Consider the following 27,864-nt stretch of genomic DNA (forward strand, 5'->3'; position numbering starts at 1 on the left):
TTGACAAGATTTGAACCCATGACCTTTTACATGTGAGGTATATGCCAACCATTGGGCAACGACACAACACTACAGTTTGCAGGTATATTTATAACTTTGGTTCTCCGGTCGCAGTGATGAATTGCAGCCTTCAGAATTCAGCTTCACACAATATCATATGAAGCTTATCTAATGTAAGCCGATCTCTGTGATTATGACAAGTGTATATGTGATGTTGAATTGTGTCATGTTGGGAAGTGTCTGGTAGTGTTTGGTTAGTGCATTGGGTGAAACATAAGTATTAAATTAGCATCATTGTGTATGTATGTTGTTTTTGGTCTGTTTATAATGTATGATAAAATACAAAATAAAAGTGCCAGTCCCATGATCAGGATCCAAGCACATCAAGAAAGAATGCTGGACAAGGAATTGTAAGTGAACTGACCAATCGTTGTGGTAGTCTGGCAACAGCAATCCATTTGGGCTTGAAGTTAAGTGCTGTGAAGCATGTAAAATGTAAATGTCGTGTGACTAGGGCCTCCCGTTGGGTAGACTGTTCACCAGGTGCAAGTCTTTCGATTTGACGCCACTTCGGCGACTTGCGCGTTAATGGGGATGAAATATGAAGTGTCAACAATCAAGACATTTTAAATGGTCTTAGTATAACAAATTATGCAGCTTGGACAAAGCCGAAGGTATTAAAAATGCATTTAGTGTCTTCCATCAAAACATAAGAAGCCATCTAAATAAAAAGAATGAACTTCTCATATCCATTTAGGAAAAGGAAAGGATGTAGGGAATTTTAGCAGACTTGTTATGCATATCAGAATACCATATGCATATCATTTAAATTGAACAGTATCATCTGGATGAATAAAAACCAAATCATACCACTGTAGAACCAAGAAGAAAAAGGGGAAGGGGCTACATATTATGTACAAAATGGAACTAAGTACCAGGACCATCAGCTTAACAAATGTGCTCAATAGCTGTTTGAAAGCTGTGCCACAATAGTGGATCAGGTAACACTCAAGCTTGTAGTACTGACAATTAACAGGTCACCAGCAGGAGATATCTTAAGCTTCATAAACTGGCTATAAATTGCTTTAATAAGGCTATGTAGATTTAATTGGGGAACCTTTTTTGTGGAGATAAGCAAACCACCTCTAACGAAAGACCTAATCCCTCCTTTCAATCCTTTTAAAAGTGTTTGAGAAAGTGACATATGATAGAATACTGACTTGTGTAACTGAGGAGAATTAACTGCCTCTCAGTTTGTCTTTTGTAAACGATTCTCCACAGAAAAATCAGTGCAAGACCTCCCAAATGAAATGCTAGCAGAGCTAAACAAAAAAAAAATATCCTGTTGGTATATTCTGTGTCTTTCCCAAACACTTTGATTCACAAAATTGTACTTGGCAAACAAAAGTATTATCACATTAATGGCATCCACTTACATGAATAGAATATTATTGTCATAACTAAAGCAGAGTGTCACATTAACAGATTGTCTCTCAAGCATGAAACTAATATCAGAAGGCAGTTGTTTCCAACTTTCATAAATGACCTTCCAGTAACTTTAAGGGATGGCTCAAAATTTGCAATAGTTGACGATCATATAAGCATACTAATCAAGGCTCCAAACTCAGCCGTAGCATACACAGCTTGGATGATACTTGGCAACACCTTCACGTTGTTCACTAGTAAGAGTGTAAGTCTTAATCTCTTTATGACTCATCTTATGCCATTTCAGGCCAGCAATAATGATCAATTAACACCATAAGTAGACATTAATCTTCATATGGTAAATGACATGCAGTGTCTGGGATTCCTAGGTGTCCAGCTACATAACAAGTTAAAATGGAGTCAGTACTTAGATAAATTGATAAAGCAGCTCAGTTCAGTGTGTTTGTACCCACAGATGCATCTCTCATGTTATTTTGGCGTAAGGACAAATTGTATGCTTGTTTTTACATATTTTCTCTCCTTGTTGTCCAGATTGTTTATTCAGCAGAAGTAAGCAATAAGAGCATAGTGTAAAGAAAATAACTACACATTTTGTATGTTTTTAATGAACTTGGAATTCTTACAGTTGTTTCACAATTTGTTTAGTCAGTTACAGTTTTTGCTGCTAATAATAAAATTAGTTTCAACTGAATTGTGATTTACACAGTTAAATATAAGAAACAGAAATAATGTTCATGTAAACTTTGTTCATTGCCTAGGGTTGAGAATGGAGTTATGTGCTCTGATGTGAAGGTATTCAGCAAGCTTCCATTTAACACAAAGCAAGAAATTTGGAATCCCTGCCAGTTCAAAAGAAAGTTATAAACATACCCATTAGCCACTCTTCATAAAAATTATCTGAATATCGAAGGAAATGAAAGTTTTGTTAGCAGCATGGCAAATAGGACTGTTCATTGCAGAGTTGCATGACAAGTAGTAATGTACTGTAAATGAGGCAGAAGAACACCATTGTGGTCAATTAATATTAAGCTATGAATAACAGATAAATGGCAGCTGCACAGCGAAACTGAGGAGGCAGCAGCTTTTTTCGAATTAGTAGCTTTCTTCCTAATTGACTTGATTAAATTTAGCCATCATGAGCATGAATAGCACTAATCACTATAGTAATATTTTGCTGTTAGTACAGTACATGGAGTAGGTTTCTGTGAGTTCCTCATCTTTTGTTAATACGTACATTAACTCGTTCCAGATCCCTAAATGTTCTCCTCATTGATGGTATCTACGAAAAATGATAAATGAATGAATGAATGAAGCCAGATCAATTTTCCAAAATATGCTATTAACTTTCACAGAAACGTGTTTAGTGTTTTTCCTGCTTTCACATTTTTATTCAATTTGACACAAATATTTAAACAATGGAAAGTACAGGTTCAAATATCAACAATAGTATGAAAGAATAGGTTGCTACTCACTGTAAAGGTGACACACTGAGTTGCAGACAGGCATGACGAAACTGCTGTTACGTGTAAGCTTTTAGCCAAAGCCTTCTTCAGAAAAGAAAATGCACATACAAGCAAGCACACCTCACACACATGACACACATGGCAACTATCTCTGGCCATATTGCAGCTAAAACGTTTTCAATAGGAGCAACAATCTAGAATGGGTGTGGGTAAGGGGGAGGGATAGCAGGGTACAGTTGGATGAAGAGGAATCAGTTCTGCCTGGGGGAGGGACTGGAGGTGGCAGGACATGACACATCATCAGGAGGTTGTGGCTGAGGGAGAGAAGGGAAAAACAGAGAGCAGGAGAGGAGCAAAGAAGAGGGAAAGACCATTGGGTGCACAGGCAGAGAGCAGCACACAATGAGGGTGTGGGGAAGAGGACAGAGGGGATGGAAACAGTTGGGTGGAGAGAAGAGTGACAGTAGGTCACAGTAGGTTGAGACCAGGATGATTTTGTGCGCAGGAATGATTACAATTATCAGCAGGAAGAATTTGAGGTGTGAGATACTATACCAACAATCTGCAGGGTTAGGTAGCTGTGTGTTGTACATAGACAAGACTGTTGATGTGTGCTGTTTGAAAGCTGATGAAGAAACACAGGAAAGTAGAGAAAAAAGCAGATGCTGAGTACAGTAACAGCGACCAGCTGTCCCTACCCTTGCCCCCCCCCACCCCCACCCCCACCCCCACCCCCCCAACTATTTCCACCCCCTCTATGTTGTCACCTACTCACAGTTCACCTCTCCTCACACTTATTGTGCTCTCTACCAGTGCATCCAACAGTATTTCACCTTCTGCTACCCATTTTTCCTCCCTTGTCCCTCCCAGCTGGAGGTAGTGAATGTGTGTGTGTGTGTGTGTGTGTGTGTGTGTGTGTGTGAGAGAGAGAGAGAGAGGGGGGGGGGGGTTACACTTGGTTGTGTTAATGTGTGGGTTTTTCTTTTCTGAAGAACAGATTTGCTGAAAGCCTATGCAACAGTCATTTCTTCATGCCTGTCTGCATCTCAATGTGCCATCTTTACTGTAAGTAGCAACTATCCTCTTCATCATATTATGAAAACCAGTATTTTCATCATGTGTAAAGACGAGTTTTCCCTCCGTAGCCAAAAACAGTGAATCATAGACACAATGTGAACACAGTAGTTCGGCCATAATCATACTATGTGGAATGCCTATTGTAATTTCAGCATAATATTTACAATGAAACAACTACTTTACATGTTCGCGGGGTCCAGGCTTAAAAACCATAACACTGCAGTATAAGAACATAGAATCAAGTAAATTTTACTAGGAAGAAACATAAAACCAAGGAATTTTAGCATTGATCTTGTGGGTTTTTCACAGGGGCTATGAATTAATGGCGTTGAATTGAGAAAAATGTAAAATTGGATAATTTAAAATCAAAGTATTACCCTTGTGTACAGAAATACAATTTTTTGGTGGCTACTGTTTTCAGTATATTTAGCAAACCATATTTAGATCTTCCAGTATGACAGCGGTAGACCTAATCATTTAGCATATTGTACATATGTTATATCAGATTGTTGTAGATCTGAATATGGTGTATTAAATAAACCAAATTGGTAATGACCAAAAGAATCTGAACTTGTGATACTAACTGGCAATAAATAAATATTCTGAAACTTATTTAAGGCTGAAACTACATGCCAGGCCAGGATTCGAACCTGGAACTTTGCCTTGTGTCTAAACAAGGAATGACAATGATATTCTCCTAGAGAGATGTCTTTTTTAGCATTTTCTGTGGATCTCTCTGTGATAGACTTGACAATCTTAATGTAAATTTCTGCATACTTTTTTATGGTAATTAAACCAAGTATGTGCTGAATCAAATATTCCATGAACATTTATTATCTCTAATAGCAAAGAATGATATCTGTATGTACCAAGACTTCTGTATTGCTGCTATTCTTTTGTTTACAATTGTTTAGAATTTTCATTATAAATGTTTAGAGTAGCCCTTTAGAAATTACTACACATCGCTAAGTGTCCCATTACTTCAGAGGTGACTGACAACCTTTGAGTAAATTAACTTCTCAAAATTTTTGAGAAATGATATGAAGAGACAGACTGGCCAGTCAATATTGGCACCTGTGGAGTTGCCCATCTTAAAGAAGGGCCTAATAATGGTGAACTACACCATTGTACCTGTAAATAAATAAATTGGAAATATGAAATTACCTCAGCTTTCAGAGTCCTAGAGGAATCTCCAGTATTGTGTAGCAATTAAGAAGTAATGCAATTCTTTATTCTTTCTCGTTCCTCAGGCAAAAAACCAGTCATACCAACATTCTGGAGAGGTGAGGCTTCTCCGTTATGAATACAAAAAAGTCTACTCTTTCCTTGATTATGTAAAAGAAGGAGGTACACAGCTGAATTGCACTATAGCCATAGATTTCACAGGTAAGAATGCAGCTGAGTAAATTGTTGCCTTGTTCTAGAGTGGGAATGAGAAATAATGTTCCCATGTGGTTTAATCTCATGTTACATAGAATGCTCAGATTGTGTTTTTTGGAAAGTGCATAACATATATGGCCTCCAAATAAAAACACAACAAGAATATCTGATTTGAAGAAGTATAAATAATCCGAAGTTCTTGTTATAGATTCTGTTGTAATACCACATGTTATAATGTCCAAGCAGACTTATTTAATAATTTACTTGACAAAAGATTTAATATCACTTAAAAAGGATATTTCAGAAATGTAAGCATGAAACAGTTTTTATGCTTTGCACAGGAACTCTGCATATTATATATTCTTCAGCTGATAAGGAAGGAAAGGAGGAAGGTGATAGTATAAATTGTTAATTTGAAGGGTGTATCACTGCCTTTAGTGTCTTCACATTACACCTGTTGTGAAGTTTAATGATACAAGCAAATGTTAGAAAAGTACTGATAGAAAAAAGCAAATTTTAGTATTGTACTGGTAGAAAACGGTTACTATCATTTATGAAGCAGATTAAGCTTCATACTCACCTACAGAAAATGAATTATAGTGAATGTATTTGTGTGTTGACATTTTCTCCTGTTTGGGAATGTGTTTCATGTGTACAATTTTCTGTTTGTCATTCTTACTACAATTCAGCACCTCTGCTTCGTCCACTATTTATGATGGAGCAATCTTTCTGATAGAGTTTTATTTAAGTTCTGCTATTTTTATTTGTTTAGCATATTCTTACGAGTCACATACTTTCCTCAAAACCTTTCACTGTTTTCATGTATCCTCTTATTCAGCCTCTCAGTCCTCTCTTTCCTTCATTAATGACATTTTTTTTATGCTTTCTTGTACATAGTTATTACGCTGTCTGCCTTAAAATGTTTGTTCTCTTGTAAGTATTCCCTGGGTGATCTGTAGTACATGGTATTCTAATGCATGTATTTATGAATGCTACCAATTTTTAACTATTTAAAAGCTCAGCATATTGCTTTGCATGAAATTGATTGCAGCTGATAGCTTAAATTTCTTGATACCTTTAAGAAGAAATCCATATTTACTCATACCATTAGAAAATGGTTTTCAGACACTTGTACATTTCTGCTCTCATTTCTTTTTTACTTTCACGGTGAAATTAGGTTAGCATCAAGTGGTGAGTCACATGTAGTACTGTAAAGTATTCCTTAAATTTCATTTCATTTCATTTTTTAATAAATTTACACTAACTATTGTTTCTCAGTGGTGCACAAATGGCCTAAGATCATTTTTTTCTTCACAGGAGGAACTTTATTGAGATCATCTCCTTGGTAAAGTATTTATTTCAGCTATTGATGTTGTAGAGAGCTTAAAGATGTTGCTGTTAGAGCTTTGTAGATGGTAGTTTAAATGCACTGGGTTGCATCTCTGGAGGTGGTTGTCTTGAGACGTAAACAGTGTCCTTTTCCTAAAGAATTCCCATTTAACTGTAATTTTGTGGGATATATGCTATATACTTGTTGCCAAAAACAGTTTATGTTGTCTGGAAGTTCAGTTTCATATGTTGGTATCTCCCTTCTTGAATGGTGGCCACAGTAACAGTTTTATGAAATAATATACATTTTTGTCAATATTGTTTCATTTGAATCTTGGGAAAGTACACTCCAGGAAGCACAATATAAAATGAAATTTTGCTGTAATTTTACTGAAATGTTATGTTAATGCAGAAGTTTGTAGTACATGTTTACAGCCTAGCTGCATTACAACTGCAAGAAGTTTACTTATTATGTTGCATTTGTTATTTGAACTGATTTTGCTGCTATCAGTGTTGTGAATACACATTGGATTTTGCCATTTTTAAAAAATCTTACACATTGGGAAACGCACATACGTTTAACACATTCCACTGCTTCACTTCAACTGAGGAACAAGGAAGGGAAATGAGATGTGGTCTAACACATTATTACAATATGCTAAGATAATTTTGGCAGTAAATTCCTATAAGAAGAATTGGTTAACCGTTTTGGAAAGGGTTATTTTGAGCTGAATGGTATTTCAGATTAAGGAATACTATTGTATGTCATCTTAAATAGTTGATGCACAATGATTTACACTCATCAGTCAGTAACTAAAATAATAAACTGTATTTGGTCTGTCGTCATATGACATTTGTGTTTTGTGGAAATCTTGTATAGAATGAATCAGTCACTTTGTACACATAAAGTGATGTTCCATTGTTATACTATATGTAAACGTAAGAATCACTGCTAAAATTCAATACCAGAACCTTTTTTAGCAACAGTTCAGTAAGAAAAGTTGGAGAAAACTACATGAAAGAATTACACAGTATGTATCTGCACTCTACTGTCATAACAAAAGATGTTAATTAGAAGTTCAGTAGTGCATCATCCACACTTCCGCAAGCTTTTCTATTCTCTTTTCTGCAGACTCCACGACTCTATCTTTCAATGTGAAACTACTCTTTAAACTTGTGTTTATGTTTTTCAGTGTCAGAATGTAGAAAGATATTTATGATAAATTTGTATCTTCCTTAATTGTCAAGTGTGTATGATGTGGAAACTTTCGAATAGATAGAAGATGTTACAAACTTATGCATCAACATAACAACACATGGCAGAATGTCATACGTAAAAACATATGAAAACTGTTACACAGTTTTTAGTTTTAATGGGTTTATTGAGTTTTTGGTGTATGTCTACTGTACTGCAACAATCAGTTATTTTGCTGAGACACTTTAGGTATCTTTGTGTAGCTGTAACTGTGAGAGAGTTGTGTGTTATTTAGTTATAATGTATTATTTAGTTATAATGTAACTGGATAGGGAAAAAAATCTACTCACCTAGCTACGGCAGGAGAACATGCATATGAAGGTACTAAAGTTTGAAGGCTTTTGGAACTGAAGTGTTGAATAGGAAGAAAGGGGGGAGGGGGTGAAGGAAAAGAACTCATGAGGTCTAGGAAAAGGGATCAAGTTCGGAAAAGTCACCCAGAACCCCAGGTCAGGGGAGACTTGCCGGTCAGGGTGAGAAGGAAAGACTGATTGTTGTGGACTGCTCTGGATAAGATTTGAAAATGTGAGACCTTAAAGATGGAAGATAGTGTAATATGCAAGACAGAGATTACTGCCAAGACATCCTGCATGAGTTAAAGGAGAGCAGAACACTAAGTGCTTTGTGCGTTATCGAGGTGGGAGCGAAGCAGCAAAAAATAGACAGGTCAGAAATGAAAGATACAGAAAACTAAAAGGGAGTAAAGAAAGGAATAGTTACTGTGAAGAAATCCTGAGACCAAAGGAATTAACATAAATTAAAGCCAGGTGGGTGGCAAGAACCAAGGCCATGTTGTGACAGTTCCCACCTGTGGAGTTCTGAGAAACTAGTGTATGGGGGAAGAATCCATAAGGATGTGTGATGAAACAGGCATTGATGTCATGACTGTCATGTTGTGGAGCATACTGTACAACAGGATATTGTGTGTTCACAGGATACTCCCTCTGCCTAAGCCCATTCATCCTGACTGATAACTTGGTGATAGTCATGGTGATGTAAAAGGCTGAACATTGTTTCCATAACAGCTGGTAAATGACGTGTCATTTCACAGGTGGTTCACCCTTGGTAATATGTAATTGCCAGGTACAGGGCTGGTATAGCTGGTGGTAGGAGGGTGCATAGGGCAAGTCTTACAGCAGGGACAGTCTCAGGGCTAGGAGCCATAGAGTATTGAGATGGGTGCAGAAGGAGCATAGGGTCTGACAAGGATATTATGGAGATTGGGAGGGCGACAAAAAGCTATTCTAGGTGTGGTGGGCAAACTGTCGTACAGAATGGACCTCATTTCAGGGCATGATTTTAGGAAGTCACAGCTTTGTTGAAATAGCTGGATGGTATTGAGTGACAAGCGGGTACTCTTGAGTTGTTTTTTCGAGGGATCAGCAGTATCAACATTGGATGTGATGGCCTGGGAAATCTGCCTTTGAACTAGACTGATGGGGTAATTGCATCCAGTGGACCTGTCTGCTTTTTGCTATCCCTTTCCCACCTCTGTCACACACGAGGTGCATTCAAGTTCTAAGGCCTCCGATTTTTTTTCTAATTAACTACTCACCGGAAATAAATGAAACTGGCATTACTTCTCAACGTAATCGCCCTGCAGATGTACACATTTTTCACAACGCTGATGCCATGATTCCATGGCAGCGGCGAAGGCTTCTTTAGGAGTCGGTTTTGACCACTAGAAAATCGCTGAGGCAATAGCAGCACGGCTGGTGAATGTGCGGCCACGGAGAGTGTCTTTCATTGTTGGAAAAAGCCAAAAGTCACCAGGAGCCAGGCCAGGTGGGAAGGGAGCATGAGGAATCACTTCAAAGTTGTTATCACGAAGAAACTGTTGCGTAACGTTAGCTCGATGTGCGGGTGCGTTGTCTTGGTGAAACAGCACACGCGCAGCCTTTCCCGGACGTTTTTGTTGCAGTGCAGGAAGGAATTTGTTCTTCAAAACATTTTCGTGGGATGCACCTGTTACCGTAGTGCCCTTCGGAACGCAATGGGTAAGGATTACGCCCTCGCTGTCCCAGGACATGGACACCATCATTTTTTCAGCACTGGCGGTTACCCGAAATTTTTTTGGTGGCGGTGAATCTGTGTGCTTCCATTCAACTGATTGCCGCTCTGTTTCTGGATTGAAAAATGGCATCCACGTCTCATCCATTGTCACAACCGACGAAAAGAAAGTCCCATTCATGCTGTCGTTGCGCGTCAACATTGCTTGGCAACATGCCACACGGGCAGCCATGTGGTCGTCCGTCAGCATTTGTGGCGCCCACCTGGATGACACTTTTCGCATTTTCAGGACGTCAAGCAGGATTGTGTGCACAGAACCCACAGAAATGCCAACTCTGGAGGCGATCTGTTCAACAGTCATTCGGCGATCCCCCAAAACAATTCTGTCCACTTTCTCGATCATGTCGTCAGACCGGCTTGTGCGAGCCCGAGGTTGTTTCGGTTTGTTGTCACACGATGTTCTGCCTTCATTAAACTGTCGCACCCACGAACGCACTTTCGACACATCCATAACTCCATCACCACATGTCTCCTTCAACTGTCGATGAATTTAAATTGGTTTCACACCATGCAAATTCAGAAAACGAATGATTGCACGCTGTTCAAGTAAGGAAAACGTCGCCATTTTAAGTATTTAAAACAGTTCTCATTCTCGCCACTGGCGGTAAAATTCCATCTGCCATACGGTGCTGCCATCTCTGGGACGTATTGACAATGAACGCGGCCTCATTTTAAAACAATGCGCATGTTTCTATCTCTTTCCAGTCCTGAGAAAAGAAATCGGAGACCTTAGAACTTGAATGCACCTCGTACAGTGCTCTTAGCTTTGCACTCTTCTTAACTCATGCTTGAAGTTTTGGCAGCAATCTCTGTCTTGCATATTAGGTATGTGAAGAGAGAATGGTGGTGTATTGCTGTAAAGATTCTGCATCTGAACAAACAGCCTTTGCATTCAAGGCAAACATATTTGTTCAGGTGCAAACTCTTTACAGCATACACAACCATTCTGACCTTCAGTGGACGTAATTACGCCACCAGTCTAGTTCGAAATCAGGTTTCCCAGGCCATCATATCCAATCCTGGTACTGCTGATCCCACAAATATTATCCTGGTCTTGACTGTATTAATCAGCTACTCTACCAAGGTTATGGCTTCCTAAAATCATGCCCTAAAATGAGGTCCATTCTATCCAACATTTTGCCCACCACACTTAGAAAAGTTTTTTGTTGCTCTACCAACCTTTTTACTGCCCCCCCTCCCCCCCCTCCCACTTCTGTCACATACAGTGCTCTTAGCTTTCCACTCTTATTAACTCATGCATGAAGTTTTGGGAGCAGTCTCTGTCTTGCATATTACAGTATCTTCCACCTTTAAGCTCTCAGGTTTTAAATCTTGTCTGGTAAGTGTCTCCTGACCCAGGCTCCTGGGCGACTTTTCCAAACTGTTGTCCATTTCGTAGATCTCACCAGTACTCCTCCTTCACTCCTCTTCCTTCCCCTTCAACCCTTCTGCCAGAAAGAGGACCCACTGGCTCCAAAAGCTTGCAAACTTCAATACCTTTATATGCATGTTCTCATGTCACTGCCGCCACTTGGGGAATGGGTGTTTTTATCTATCCACTTACATTATATTTTCAAAAAGTGATTATATTTGGTTTTATTTAGTTAATAATTTGTGCCTGCCTCCAGTAACTTAATAACGTACTGGCAATTCTTCAATTTTTTCATTTGTCGCATTTGTTTGCTTATTAATTTAGTCATTACATTATTATACTGTCTGACAGAAGGCTACTTTCTTGTAGCACATGTGATTGTTGATTTAGCAATATTGACTTCAGCTCTGATAAAATCTTATTCAACCGTTCAAATATTTCATCTAAGAAGTTGATATTCTCATAAACATCACTCTGGGCATTGCATTTCAGTGGCTCTGATCACTTGATTTCTGGGGGACAAATACAAATTGATCGACCAATATGGATGGGCTGCTCACCAATCCTCATTGCAAATAACACGGTAACACATTGTTTGCCATTCACTGTAGTAAACACATTACAGGTGACAGAAACACTGCTAAATGACCATATGAACTGTATACTTCAGGTCCTTGTTGATGAGTACTAGCGGGAAGTTTGTAATTTGGGTCTGGCCACGGCAGTAACCATTCTAGAGAATTGGAGCATCTGGGTTCGAGTCCCCATCTGGCACCAATCTTTAGCTCTCACTATTGCATTCGTGCAGTGCCCTGTTCTTTTCGAAGACCTTACTTCCTTCCTATCTCTTTCCCACCCCATGCCCTTCTATTCCTTTAACCACAGTTATTCATGTGTATGTCCCAGCTGCTTTATTGTAAGTGGTGTCTTAGAACAAGCACCACTCACATCTTTGAACAGGTTGTGCTGATTGCCATCTCTGAGATTTAGAAATATTCGGGTCTGGATTGAAACTATTGTGTTCCTTAGATTTAGTTTTTCTAGCCCAGGTGGAATGAGGAACTCGGGTATTGCCATCAATCGATATAACATGGTCAGTTACCTCTACACCAGCACTTCGTATTGCAAAGTTTGGCTAAATAGACAATAGCATGATCTTAATTATGTTATGAATGTTGCAGTTCTTCATATTTCCATGCTTGCTAAGAAAATTGGAGAGGAATTTCACCTTTCAACACAAAAATTGCTGAAACATGTATGGGTGAAAACAAAACTATGTCACACGGAATAATATTTTGGGATAACTCACTACTTAGACAAAAAGTATTCACTGCTCAATAGAAATTGGTTAGAATAATGTGTGGGGCTCATAGTCGCACATCTTGTAGGCATCTTTTTAAAACATTGGGAATTCTTACAACAGCCTCACAGTACATTTACTCACTAATGAAATTTGTTCTCAATAACATGGACCAGTTTAACAACAACAGTGACATTCATGATCATAATACCAGAATAAAGAAAGACTTTACTCAACCTATCTTTGGCACAGAAAGGGTAAAATATGCTGCTATAAAAATTTTTGACAAATTATCGGATGAAATAAAGTGTCTGACAGACAGCAGTAATAGCTCCAAAAATAAATTGAAATCGTATCTCCTTGACAACTTCTTCCATATCATAGATGAATTCTTGCATAGGAATAAATAAATATATAAATACAGTATATGAATGTTGTGCCTTTTGAGGGAATGGGGTAATAATAGAAATATTAAGCTTTAACACTGTACTGTAATATATATATTAAAAAATCTTTTTTTGTATGTGCATTTCTTGTGCACTTGAGACGTTCCATATCATAGTGGCTACCATACCATCCGATTGTTCAACGGAACACACAACCAACCAACTAACTAACTAAGACGGAATTCATCTCCAAGCATTGGCTTAGCAACACAGTTCCTTCGTCTTCTTGTCTAGGGGCAATAAATTGAAGAATTTTAAAATTAAAAAGGTCAGTTGCTAGTTGCTAGTCTCCCATCGGGCGCCTCCCCAGGTGGCGGATAGGGGAATGCCCACCAGATATGGAGGGTACCGGGGAAATAAAATACCCGGGGTGGACCAAAACTAGCAACTACTACCTTGTAGTTTAGGTATTGGATTACCAAAGGCTAAAGGAAGAAAACCTTGAGCAAAAATTACCTGGTCCTCCAGGTTGGGGGTTAATGCGATGGGCCAACTCCCCATTCATTGGAAAAACCTCACTGGTTAAAAAGCCTATAAGATTACAGCAGGACGGATATAATAGGAGACGAAAAAGGCTAAGAAAACGGACTGTCTTAATTGGTGTATGGAATATACAAGGATTACAAAATAAAGTAGGAGAAGTGATTAAAGAAATGGAGGCTAGAAATCAAGATATTATTATACTCCCAGAAACTAAGAAAAAAGGACGAGGTATTGAAAGAATAGGATCATATACACATTTCTATAGTGGTGTCCCAAAAAAATCAAAGAGCAAAATGGGGGATATCGATATTGATGAAAAACAAATTCAAAAGAATGGTCACAAACTGGGAACCTATTGATGAAAATCTGATTAAAATTAATATTGATATTCATGGTTACAAAATTACTATTATAGGAGTATATGGAATAAGCGAAGATGAACCAATTTGTAAAAAGGATGATTTCTATAATAATTTAAATGGAATCATAGAGGATATCGGGAAAACCAGGGAGATTATTATTGCAGGGGATTTTAACAGTAGAACTGGAAGTAAAATTGGAAATAAAATTATAGGACCATTTGGAGAAAATGTTATAAATGATAATGGTAATAGACTTATTGATATCTGTGAACAAAATTCATTGAAAATATTAAATGGCTTTTATCAACATAAAGAAATACATAAATACACATGGCATAAAGATACATTGAACCAAAAATCAATAATAGACTATATTATAATTAAACAGCAAACGAGGATAAAAATACATGACATAAGAGTATATAGAGGGGTAACTCTTAGCGATCATTATTTGGTAAATTCCAAATTTTTATTCCCCTTCAGAGGAAAAAGCACTGAAGAAAATCGAAATTGTCCTATAGAAAATATACAAACAGAAATCAAAATTCCTAAATATAATTTGAATAGTTTTGAGAATGAAAGCACAATATTTTTATATCAAAAGAGATTAGATGAAAAACTGGTAGAAACAGAGTTTGATAATACAGAAGATCAATATCATTATATTGTAAATAAACTACATGAAGCCGCCAAGGAAGCTTTAGGAGAAATAGAAGAAACACGTACAAACCATCCATTATACTACTGGAATGAAGAAATTAAAAAGGAAGTGAAATTAAAGAAATAAAAATATTTAAAATGGTTAAATACCAGAAATCTTCAAGATAAAATAGAGCTTAATGCACAACAAGCGAAAATCCGGAAAAAGGTTGCAGAAGCAAAAAACGAAGTTTGGGAACAGTCATGTCAAAAAATTGAATCCTATATTGGTGGTAAAAGAAACACAGAAGCATGGAAAACTATAAAAAATTTAAGAAGGAATTCCAAAGAAACAACACATATTAAATATATGACTCATGACTCTTGGGAAAAATATTTTAAAAGTTTATTAACAGAAAACAGGGAAGAATACTTGGGAAACCCTGAATATAATGAAATGATAGATCTACAAGCAGAGAATTACATCCGTTTGGAAATAGAGACAGTAAAAACTGCAATAAAATCTTTAAAGAATGGAAGGGCTACAGGCATTGGAGGTATTCCTGCAGAATTATTAAAATTAGGAACAAAGAAATTAATGGAATTGTTAAGAAACCTTTTCGAAAGATGTTTAAATGGGGAAGATGTCCCAAATGATTTGAAAGTAGGATATATTTCAGTGATACATAAAAAAGGAGCGAAAGATGAGTGTAAAAATTATAGGGGAATAACAGTGACCAATACCTTCAGTAGATTATATGGAAGAATTATTAAATATTTGTTAGAACAAGAATACAAAGAAAAAGAGGCTGAAGAACAAGCAGGTTTTAGAGCTGGAAGATCAACAATTGATCATATCTTTTGCCTACAACAAATTATTGAAAAAAAAAAATGGTTCGGGCACAACCTATACATTTAGTATTCATAGATATAGAAAAAGCCTATGATAGTGTGCCTTTATCCAGTTTATGGAAAGCTTTAATATCAATAGGAATAAATCCAAGAATAATTAAAGCAATTTAAAATTTATATAAAAATTCTATTTCAAAAATAAAAATTGGTAAATATCTATCACATGGATTCCAAGTCACAAAAGGATTACGTCAAGGATGTAGCATCTCACCTACATTGTATAAAATATATACAGAAGTAACTTTACAGAATTGAAAGAAAAAATGTCACGCTATGGGAATACCAATAAATGATAGAACAATATACTCGTTACAATTTGCAGATGACCAACTGATTATAGCCCAAGACTATGAGGACAAAGAGTATGTGACCAGAAAATTGATTCAAGAATATAAAAAATCAGGTCTAAATGTAAACATGAATAAAACAAAGTACATGGTAATTGGTGGAGTGAATGGAGACTTAATATTAGAAGAAGGGATGGGAACAATAACAGCTACTGAGGAATATAAATATTTAGGTGTGAAAATTACAAATGATGGGAAACAGGACAAAGAAATTAGATCAAGAATAAATTCTGGAAAGACGACAATCTCTTTATTGAATGGAATTCTCTGGGACAAACACATAACAACTGATAACAAAATAAGAATTTTTAAAACAATAGTTAGGAGCATTATTACATATGGTTCAGAAGTGTGGACAACAAAATGGCAACTGAAATCAAAATTATTAGCCACAGAAATGGATTTCTGGAGACGTTCAGCAAGAATATCAAGACGAGAAAGGATAAGAAATGAAGTAATCAGAAACAAGATGAAATGTAAAAATTCAATTATTGATTTCATCGAGCACAAACAACTTAAATGGTATGGACACATCAGACGAATGGAACAGGAAAGGCTACCAAAATGCATAATCGACTGGGTACCAATTGGAAGAAGAAAAAGGGGACGACCACCTGATACATGGATACAGGGAGTTCAGTCAGCAATGAGGAAGAACAACATTCCTGAAGATTTATGGACAAATAGAGAAGAGTGGAGAACAATAATTAGTGACTTACTGTAATCTAGAATAGGTGCTGGAAAAATGTACTCACATTGTAAACCCAGAATAATAATAATAAAAAGGTCAGTGGAGTTGGAAGAGAAGTTAAATAAGAACAACTGGGTTATAGTACAGCTATCAGAAGCATGGCAAAAAATTAAGACTAGATGAAATTAAAATTGGCACATGTTTTACTATAGAGGAATTTTAGTTTAGGATTTATAGTAAACAAAAAAATTATAAACAATTTACTGATATTGAAAGAATATATGACAGAATAGCAAGACTTGTTTTAAAAACAAACAAAAGATATTTCAGGGCAATAATAATTCAGATCCATGAACAACATACTCACTTTCTGATGCACAGGTAGAAGACCTCTACAAAGAGTTACAGAAGCAGAAAGCTGATAAATGGCAGCAGATATCTTTTGATAATAGAGATTTTAAAGCAGAAATATGACCAAAAACTAAATAAGGTTCTTTATTGTGGAGCTCCAAATATGATATACAAATAACAAAGATTGTCTGATACTATAGTTTGCTGAAATGAACAGCATATTTATTTGTAACATATACTTCAAGAAGAAAATGGTCATTGCAAGAATCAGTTGCAACTAGAAGGAATATTGACAATATTTTATGAAATGATAACAGAAATTGTACATGACTTAACAGCACTAATCCACTTTTGAATTGCAACTGATTACAGACTCTTTCATGTAGGATAAAAATAAGTCAATGCTAGAACTTAACAGAACCAAAAGGCCCGAAATTGCAAATGTAGATTAAAATAAGTAAAGTAAAGTCAGTGGTGCAAGCTTGTGACTGAGCTATGGCTTGACTGCGGATAGTGTACAGCCATTATTTGCTGGTACAGTAACTGATAACAGAGATAAAATTGTACAAGTAGTTATACATTTAAAAATATTTATATAGGTTATAGCATGAGTCAAAAACACATGCACTTAATAATGTTGAGTGCAGGAGCACCCAGTAGGGCGAGGGGTGGTGGTGATGGGCTGCAAAGCCCAGTGGATACATTGCGGACCAAAAGAAATGCTTTATTCTATTTTAAACACATGTTGCATCATTAGCTAGATAAGTCAAACAAGTCTCACTGCGGTGACCCTCACCGGTGCTGGCTCATGGTCCTGCTTGCTTGCTTCTGTCCTGGTGAATAGTTGCACTTACAAACACCCTGTGATGTCAACGAAAGGCCAACTGTTGGCCAGTAGAGAATTACAAGCAAGCATGATACATTCCTGCATGTCCTCTGGAGTTAAGGCATCCCCAAAGAAAAAAAATCCAGAGGATTTAAATCTGGAAACCTAGCAGGCCAAGTAACTGTTCTATGGCTCACGATGTCAGCGGCATGCGCTTCTGTTGCAGCAGCGTCCCTCTGTGGAATGCTTACTCCTGGCGACTCAGTTCTGCACATCTACATCTACATTTATACTCCACGAGCCACCCAACGGTATGTGGCGGAGGGCACTTTACGTGCCACTGTCATTACCTCCCTTTCCTGTTCCAGTCGCGTATGGTTCGCGGGAAGAACGACTGTCTGAAAGCCTCCGTGCGTGCTCTAATCTCTCTAATTTTACATTCGTGATCTCCTCGGGAGGTATAAGTAGGGGGAAGCAATATATTCGATACCTCATCCAGAAACGCACGCTCTCGAAACCTGGCGAGCAAGCTACACCGCGATGCAGAGCGCCTCTCTTGCAGAGTCTGCCACTTGAGTTTGTTAAACATCTCCGTAACGCTATCACGGTTACCAAATAACCCTATGACAAAACGCGCCGCTCTTCTCTGGATCTTCTCTATCTCCTCCGTCAAGCCAATCTGGTACGGATCCCACACTGATGAGCAATACTCAAATATAGGTCGAACGAGTATTTTGTAAGCCACCTCCTTTGTTGATGGACTACATTTTCTAAGCACTCTCCCAATGAATCTCAACCTGGTACTCGCCTTACCAACAATTAATTTTATATGATGATTCCACTTCAAATCGTTCCGCACGCATACTCCCAGATATTTTACAGAAGTAACTGCTACCAGTGTTTGTTCCGCTATCATATAATCATACAATAAAGGATCCTTCTTTCTATGTATTCGCAATACATTACATTTGTCTATGTTAAGGGACAGTTGCCACTCCCTGCACCAAGTGCCTATCCGCCGCAGATCTTCCTGCACTTCACCACAATCCTCTAATGCTGCAACCTCTCTGTATACTACAGCATCATCCGCAAAAAGCCGCATGGAACTTCCGACACTATCTACTAGGTCATTTATATATATTGTGAAAAGCAATGGTCCCATAACACTCCCCTGTGGCACGCCAGAGGTTACTTTAACGTCTGTAGACATCTCTCCATTGATAACAACATGCTGTGTTCTGTTTGCTAAAAACTCTTCAATCCAGCCACACAGCTGGTCTGATATTCCGTAGGCTCTTACTTAGTTTATCAGGCGACAGTGCGGAACTGTATGGAACGCCTTCCGGAAGTCAAGAAAAATAGCATCTACCTGGGAGCCTGTATCTAATATTTTCTGGGTCTCATGAACAAATAAAGCGAGTTGGGTCTCACACGACCGCTGTTTCCGGAATCCATGTTGATTCCTACATAGTAGATTCTGGGTTTCCAAAAACAACATGATACTCGAGCAAAAAACATGTTCTAAAGTTATACAACAGATCGACGTCAGAGATATAGGTCTATAGTTTTGGGCATCTGCTCGACGACCCTTCTTGAAGACTGGGACTACCCGTGCTCTTTTCCAATCATTTGGAACCTTCCGTTCCTCTAGAAACTTGCTGTACATGGCTGTTAGAAGGGGGGCAAGTTCTTTCGCGTACTCTGTGTAGAATCGAATTGGTATCCCGTCAGGTCCAGTGGACTTTCCTCTATTGAGTGATTCCAGTTGCTTTTCTATTCCTTGGACACTTATTTCGATGTCAGCCATTTTTTCGTTTGTGCGAGAATTTAGAGAAGGAACTGCAGTGCGGTCTTCCTCTGTGAAACAGCGTTGGAAAAAGGTGTTTAGTATTTCAGCTTTACGCATGTCATCCTCTGTTTCAATGCCATCATCATCCCGGAGTGTCTGGATATGCTGTTTCGAGCCACTTACTGATTTAACATAAGACCAGAACTTCCTAGGATTTTCTGTCACGTCGGTACATAGAATTTTACTTTCGAATTCACTGAACGCTTCACGCATAGCCCTCCTTACGCTAACTTTGACATTGTTTAGCTTCTGTTTGTCTGAGAGATTTTGGCTGCGTTTAAACTTAGAGTGAAGCTCTCTTTGCTTTCGCAGTAGTTTCCTAACTTTGTTGTTGTACCACGGAGGGTCTTTCCCGTCCCTCACAGTTTTACTCGGCACGTACCTGTCTAAAACACATTTTACAATTGCCTTGAACTTTTTCCATAAACACTCAATATTGTCAGTGTCGAACAGAAATTTTCGTTTTGATGTGTTAGGTAGTCTGAAATCTGCCTTCTATTACTCTTGCTAAACAGATAAACCTTCCTCCCTTTTTTTATATTCCTACTAACTTCCATATTCAGGGATGCTGCAATGGCCTTATGATCACTGATTCCCTGTTCTGTACATACAGAGTCGAAAAGTTCGGGTCTGTTTGTTATCAGTAGGTCCAAGATGTTATCTCCACGAGTCGGTTCTCTGTTTAATTGCTCGAGGTAATTTTCGGATAGTGCACTCAGTATAATGTCACTCGATGCTCTGTCCCTACCACCCGTCCTAAACATCTGAGTGTCCCAGTCTATATCTGGTAAATTAAAATCTCCACCTAAGACTATAACATGCTGAGAAAATTTATGTGAAATGTATTCCAAATTTTCTCTCAGTTGTTCTGCCACTAATGCTGCTGAGTCGGGAGGTCGGTAAAAGGAGCCAATTATTAACCTAGCTCGGTTGTTGAGTGTAACCTCCACCCATAATAATTCACAGGAACTATCCACTTCTATTTCACTACAGGATAAACTACTACTAACAGCGACGAACACTCCACCACCGGTTGCATGCAATCTATCCTTTCTAAACACCATCTGTACCTTTGTAAAAATTTCAGCAGAATTTATCTCTGGCTTCAACCAGCTTTCTGTACCTATAACGATTTCAGCTTCGGTGCTTTCTATCAGCGCTTGAAGTTCCGGTACTTTACCTACGCAGCTTCAACAGTTTACAATTACAATACCGATTGCTGCTTGGTCCCCGCATGTCCTGACTTTGCCCTGCACCCGTTGAGGCTGTTGCCCTTTCTGTACTTGCCCAAGGCCATCTAACCTAAAAAACCGTCCAGCCCACGCCACACAACCCCTGCTACCCGTGTAGCCGCTTGTTGCGTGTAGTGGACTCCTGACCTATCCAGCGGAACCCGAAACCCCACCACCCTATGGCGCAAGTCGAGGAATCTGCAGCCCACACGGTCGCAGAACCGTCTCAGTCTCTGATTCAGACCATGCACGCTTTTATTGCAGTGGTGCATGGAGTCAGCTGTGCATGGGACATGACCCGCTGCACTCTGGCAAGAGTTTGATGGCGACAGGTGCGAATGGCAGGTCAGCAGTGCTGTTTCACCAACTCCTGCAAGGAACTCAGTTCTGGCGGTGTCTGGCCCGACCTGGTCTCAAACTCGTGGCTGGAGCTGGCAATGCCCTGGCATGATGGTGGTGTTGCTGCTGGACTCCGAATGAATCTGCCTTAAAATTCAAACTTATTTTTATGGCTCTGAGGCGCATTGTTAACTGAAACCTGCCCCCAGTCACTTAGCTCACAAGTGTCTTGTCATGATGTGGTGACATCATCCTACCCACTTAGCTATTACTGTTGCCTGGTGCAAGTTTTTGCTGAGCTTGGTTAGCCCAAAAAAGAATGCTTTTGCATACACGTTATTCTGACCCACATTGTGCTATACTGTTCCTACCAGCCTGCAATTGCTACTGCAGTACTTTACACAGCTTTGTTACCACTTCTTACTGATTTCACTGAAACTGGATAGTGACACTACAATAATGAAAATAATGAGATTCCGGAACTAATGCCAGAGGAGATGTATCAAGCCATCCAAAATATGGAAAGTGAAGGTCACTGGGGATGGTGTTATAGTAGAAATAGTAACACAAAAGGTAGTTCCAACATCACTTGCGAAATGTCTTTGGAGGAAGAAAATCCTTGAAAACTAGAACAGTGTGATGATAGCTGTATTTCAGATAAAGGGAGACAAAAACTACTCTGTATCCATAAGGCTCTTCCATGTAATGTATGTATGATATTTATGTGCACTATCATCAACAGCATAGAAAAAAATATAGATTTTAACCTGGCAAAAGAAGTAGTTTGCTTTGGAAGTGGATATAACGCAATAGGCCATTTGTAGCTCACAAACAAAATTATAAAATTCAGCCACGAGTATAAAATAACACACTACATGTGATTCATAGGTTCTGAGATATATTTTAATTAAGTTGTACCTGAGATACATTTTGAGTAAGCTGTACTTTTGGTATCCCGCCTGGAAGGCGGCGCGTGGGTCTGCTCCTGTAAACTAAAGGGTAGGCCGATTGTAGGAAGCGAGTAGGAGCAAGTGAGGTAAAACTCTCGGTACAACTTTTTCTGTAACAGTACATTTAATAGAGAATATTAGTCAGTGACGTATGTAACTTTGCGCTGAGGAGCACGTAGGTGCAAAGCCGGATGTATCAAAGCTCACAAAAGCTACACAGGCAAAATCTGTAGTAGTTCGCCCACTATGAACTAGAAACAATGTTGCTTGGTCATCTACTCGGAATCAGATGGGTAGAATCTGGAGCGACGCTCGTAGAGCTGCACAGCGCCGGCTAGAGGGTGCTGTCGTTGGTGTCGTAGTGCCAACCTAAGAACTTGGCACAGTACTCACAGTTCTTGAGAAACAACACTTCGTTCAACCTGTGGTAGAATACTAAATAATATCTTGGCACTGCCACAGAGGCCATTAGATTTAATCAAGATAGTAAGAAATTCAGAATGAAAAAATGAGCCATACAAGGATATTTTATACCACCACAGTTATTCACAGTTGTTTTTCTTCACTCTCCGTGTCCGGTGCTCACAAATTATAAAACAAATTTATAGTTTTTTCTTGGAAAGTTGTTATCACCAATTATGATAAAATATAAGTTGTCACCATCCTCTTCAGTAAGAAGACTGGTTTGATGCAGGCCTCCATGTTAGCCTGTCCTGAGCATTTCTGTATAACTACTGCATTCTTCATCCATTTAAACCTGCTTACTGTATTCATCTCTTCACTTCCTCCTACATTTTTTAACCCCCACACTTCCTTCCATTACCAAACTGATGTTTCCTAGGAGCCTCAGGACGGTTCCCTATTAACTAATCCCTTGTTGTGCTCATGCTGTGCAATAATTCCTCTCTGCCCATACCCCGATTTTATTCATTATCTCCTCATTTGGTACTCAGTCTACCCATTTCATCTTCAGCATAATTCTGCAGTGTCACATTTCAAATGCTTCCATTTTCTTCTTGTCTGAACTGTTTGTTGTTCACATGTCATTTCTGTACAATGCCTCACTCAACAAAAATACCTCAGAAAAACCGAGCGAGGTGGCGCGGTGGTTAGCACACTGGACTTGCATTCGAGAGGACAATGATTTGATCCTGCATCCTACCATCCTGACGTAGGTTTTCCGTGATTTCCCTAAATCGCTTCAGGCAAATGCTGAGATGGTTGCTTTTACAGGGCATGGCCGACTTCCTTTCCCATCCTTCCCTAATCCGATGAGACCGATGACCTCGCTGTTTGGTCTCTTCCCCCAAATCAACCCCACCCTTCAGAAAGGACTTATTAGTACTTAAATTTATATTCAGTGCAAGTGAATTTGTCTTTTTGCATCTTTTTGTTACTTTTACTGTTGCCAGTTTGTATTTTATTTCTTTACTTCAACTGTCATCATTTATTTTGCTCCTCAAATAGTAAAACTTGTTGACTACTTGCAGTGTTTCAATTCCTAATATAATTTCCTCGGTACTGCATAATTTAATTTGACAATATTCTATTACCTTAATTTTATTGTTGTTTATATTTTAACATGTTTTTAAGACATTTCCCATTCCTTTCACATATTGTTCAAGTCATTTGCCCTCTCTGACAGAATTTCATCATTATTGCCAAACTGTAAGGTTTTTGCTTATTTTCCTAAACTTAAGTTCTTTTTCCCAAAATTTCTCCTTGATTTTCTTTATTGCTTGTTTACTGTATTGATTGAATAATGGTGGGAGTAAACTACAACCTAGTCTCACTCATTTCTCAATTACTTTTTCCCTTTCATGTCCCAACTCTTTAAGACTCTGGTTTCTATACAAGTTGTAGATAACCTTTCACTCCCTGTATCTCATCACACTTGCCTTCAGAATATCAAATATTGTGTCCCAGTCAATATTGTCAAAATCTTTCTGTAATACTACAAATGCTATAAAGGTAGATTTGATTTCTTGGTCATGTCCTCTACGGTAAGCTTACCCCGGTGTTACCATAAATGGCAAGTTATGTACCGATGCAAACATGATTGTCAAGCACCTTGCTCGAGCCTCTGCATGGGAGAATTACCCCCCAGCCTTTCGCACACTCAAACGGTGGCTGGAAGGAAACGTCCTGTCATTCACTACATGCTGCATTGGATCCTACAACGCTCCTCAATGCCCTTGCACATTGCCCCGACACAGCTCCTGGGCCTGATCGCATCCACAGCCAGATGATTAAACATCTCTCATGTGACAACAAATGACATCTTCTCATCATCTTCAACCGGATCTGGTGCGATGGCATCTTTCCATCACAATGGTGGGAGAGCACCATCATTCCTGTGCTCAAACCCGGTAAAAACCCGCTTGACGTGGATAGCTGTCGGTCCATCTGCCTCACCAACATTCTTTGTAAGCTGCTGGAACGTATGGTATGTCGGCGGTTGGGTTGGGTCCTGGAGTCACGTGGCTTGCTGGCTCCATGTCAGGGGGCTTCCGTCAGGTTCGCTCTACCACAGATAATCTTATGTCCATCGAGTCTGCCATCCGAACAGCCTTTTCCAGACAGCAACACCTGATTGCTGTCTTTTTTGACTTACGTCAAGCATATGACACGACTTGGCAACAACATATCCTTGCCACATTGTATGAGTGGGGCCTCCGGGCTCACTCCCAATTTTTATCCAAAACTTCCTGTCGCTTCGTACTATCCATGTCCAAGTTGATGACTCCCATAGTTTCATCCATATCCAGGAGAATGGAGTCCCGCAGGTCTCTGTATTGAGTGTCTCTCTATTTTTAGTGGCCATTAACGGTCTAGCAACAGCTGTTGGGCCCTCTGTCTCACCTTCTCTGTATGCAGATGACTTCTGCATTTCGTGTTGCTGCTCCAGTACTGTTGTTGCTGAGTGGCGCCTCCAGGGTGCCATCCACAAGGCGCAGTCATAGGATCTAGCCCACGGCTTCCAGTTTTCAGCCGCAAAGTCATATGTCATGCACTTCTGTCGACATCGTACCGTTCATCTGGAACCCGCACTTTATTTTAATGACAATCCACTCACTGTAGTGGAGACATATCAATTCTTAGGACTGGTTTTCAACACTCGATTGACTTGGCTCCCTCATCTTCATCAGCTTAAGCAGAAGTGCTGGCAGCACCTCAATGCCCTCCATTGCTTGAGCAACACCATTTGGGGTGCAGATCGCCATTCGCTGCTGCAGCTCTACAGAGTCCTTGTCCAATCCCAAATTGACTATGGGAGTGTGGTTTATGGTTCGGCAGTGCCTTCAGCATTGCATTTACTCGACCCTGTGCACCACTGTGGGGTTTGATTGGCAACAGGAGCTTTTATGATGAGTTCAGTGACCAGCATCCTGGTGGAAGCTGATGTCCCTCCACTGCAAATCAGATGTGCACAACTGCTCACCAGTTATGCAACACACATTCATAGTTCCCCTGAGCATCCGAATTACCATCTCCTTTTCCTGCCCGCGGCAGTCCATCTCCCGCATCAGCAGCCCAAATCGGGGCTAACGATTGTGGTTCGCATGCGGTCCCTTCTCTCTGAATTGGAGTCCTTCCCTTTACCACCTCTACTTGCGGTCCGCTTATGTATGCCTCCATGGTGTACGCCCCGGCTGCAGCTTCGTCTGGACCGTTTACATGGTCCTAAGGACTCTGTTAACCCCGCCGCTCTCCACTTCAGTTCCTCTTGATTCTTGACATGTTCCAGCGCTCTGAGGTGGTTTACAACGATGGCTCGATGGCTGATGGTCATGTAGGCTTTGCATATGTTCATGGAGAACATATTGAGGAGCACTCCTTGCCAGTTGGCTGTAGTGTTTTCACTGCAGAGCTGGCAGCCATATCTCGTGCTCTTGAGTACATCCACTCATGCCCTGGCGAGTCATTTCTCCTGTGTACTGACTCATTGAGCAGCCTACAAGCTATCAACCAGCGCTACTCTCGCCACCCTCTGGTAGCGTCCATTCAGGAGTCCATCTATGCCCTGGAACAGTCCGGCTATTCCGTGGTGTTTATGTGGACCTCAGGACACGTCGGAATCCCCGGCAACGAACTTGCCAACAGGCTGGCCAAACAGGTGACGCGGAAAACACTTCTGGAAATAGGCATCTCCGAAGATGACCTGCATTCTGTCTTACACCGCAGGGTTTTCCGGCTTTGGGAGACGGAATGGCATAACAGCATGCACAACAAACTGTGTGTCATTAAGGAGACTATGAATGTGTGGAAGTCTTCCATGCAGGCCTCTCACAGGGAATCAGTTGTCCTCTGTCGGCTGCGCAGGACTCACCTCAGTGTCGCTGTGGCTCCCAAATGACAGTCGTCTACCTCTTGCTGGACTGCCCACTTTTAGCCACTCTGCGGCAGACTTTTAACTTTCCCAGCACCCTGCCTTTGGTGTTGGGCGACAATGCCTCCACAGCAGCTTTAGTTTTACATTTTATCCGTGAGAGTGGGTTTTATACTTCTATGTAGGTTTTAGCGCATGTCCTTTGTCCATGTCCTCCACCCTAGTGCTTTTAGTGTGGAGGTTTTAATGTGTTGCAGAGTGGCTGGCTTTCCCTTTTTATTCTCGTGGTTGGTCAACCACTGTAATCTGATTTCATGTTTTACTACGTTCTGTTTTTAGCGTGTCTCTGTTGTTTTCTTGTCCTCTTTTGTTCCTTTTAGTATTCGTTGCCTTCCCTTCATTCTTCTGGCTTTTCCTTTCTTTCCGTTTTGTGTTGTATGTTTTGTCCATTTTATTCTCACCCTTGTGGCATTGTTTTATAGGGAACAAGGGACCGATGACCTCATAGTTTGACCCCTTCTCCTGCCTTTAAACCAACCAATCAACCAAATACTTAGTACTTTCAACCTTCTTCAGTTGTTCACTTCCAGTCCTAATTCTGCTAGTTGGTCTATCTTTCTTTCTAGTTATAACCAGGATCTCACATTTTTTGACATTAAATGTCATTCCAAACTGTCTCATAGTTTCTTCCCAAGCCTTCATTGTTTTTTCCCAAGCCACCAGCTGTTCCTGAATCTCCTCCTCCCTGTTTCCATGGATCATCAAGTCATCTGCAAACACCATTGCTTTCATCTTGTCTTCTCCAGCTTTTTCTGACACCTTAATATTTTTCTCACCCAAAACCAGAATGTGGAGAAGAGGTGACAATGCACTGGCCTGTGTATATCTCCTCCACTCTGCTTGTTGTCTCTTTACCCACTCCCTTCTTTCTCATGCTTCCTATACCTTTCTTCTACAGATGCTCTCAAATGCCTTTTCTATACTGAGAAAGGCCATCATATGGTTTTCTCCACATTCATAGTGGTGCTCCTGGAACTGCCTCACTGCAAATATAGGGTCGACAGTTGACCTCCCAGAGCTGAAGCCATACTGTTTCTCTCTCGATTTGTTCTCGAGCCTTGTTCGGATTCTGCTCTTCAGGGCCTTTTCATATACTTTGGCACAGTGTGGTATCAATGTTACTCCTTTGTAATTTCTACAATCCTTCCTATTTTCTTTCTTGAATATAGGAACAATTAGTGCTATCTTGCAATCTTCTGTAGTCTTCTTCTCATTCCACATCATCAATAGTGCTCATTGCTACCAGAGATTACAGTGGTTTCAACAGTGAAACATCAATTGCAACATTTTTATCTTCATAATAATGTACAGTACATACTCCTATGCAGTCTCTTGGTATCACATGCCCACTTCTG

At 39.6% G+C, this 27,864-nt stretch overlaps 1 protein-coding gene across 2 annotated transcripts in view; it reads left to right on the forward strand.

Moving 5' to 3' along the window:
* LOC126475048 (copine-8-like) overlaps positions 1 to 27,864 on the forward strand; it is a 219,517-nt gene that overhangs the window by 120,257 nt on the left and 71,396 nt on the right. For both annotated transcript variants that reach the window (XM_050102598.1, XM_050102597.1), the window contains exon 7: positions 5,237 to 5,372. In XM_050102598.1, the coding sequence (XP_049958555.1) occupies positions 5,237 to 5,372 (136 nt within the window). The remainder of the gene's footprint in view (positions 1 to 5,236; positions 5,373 to 27,864) is intronic.

Source organism: Schistocerca serialis, chromosome 4, assembly GCF_023864345.2.
Source record: "Schistocerca serialis cubense isolate TAMUIC-IGC-003099 chromosome 4, iqSchSeri2.2, whole genome shotgun sequence".
In the NCBI taxonomy this organism is placed as follows: Eukaryota; Metazoa; Arthropoda; class Insecta; order Orthoptera; family Acrididae; genus Schistocerca; species Schistocerca serialis.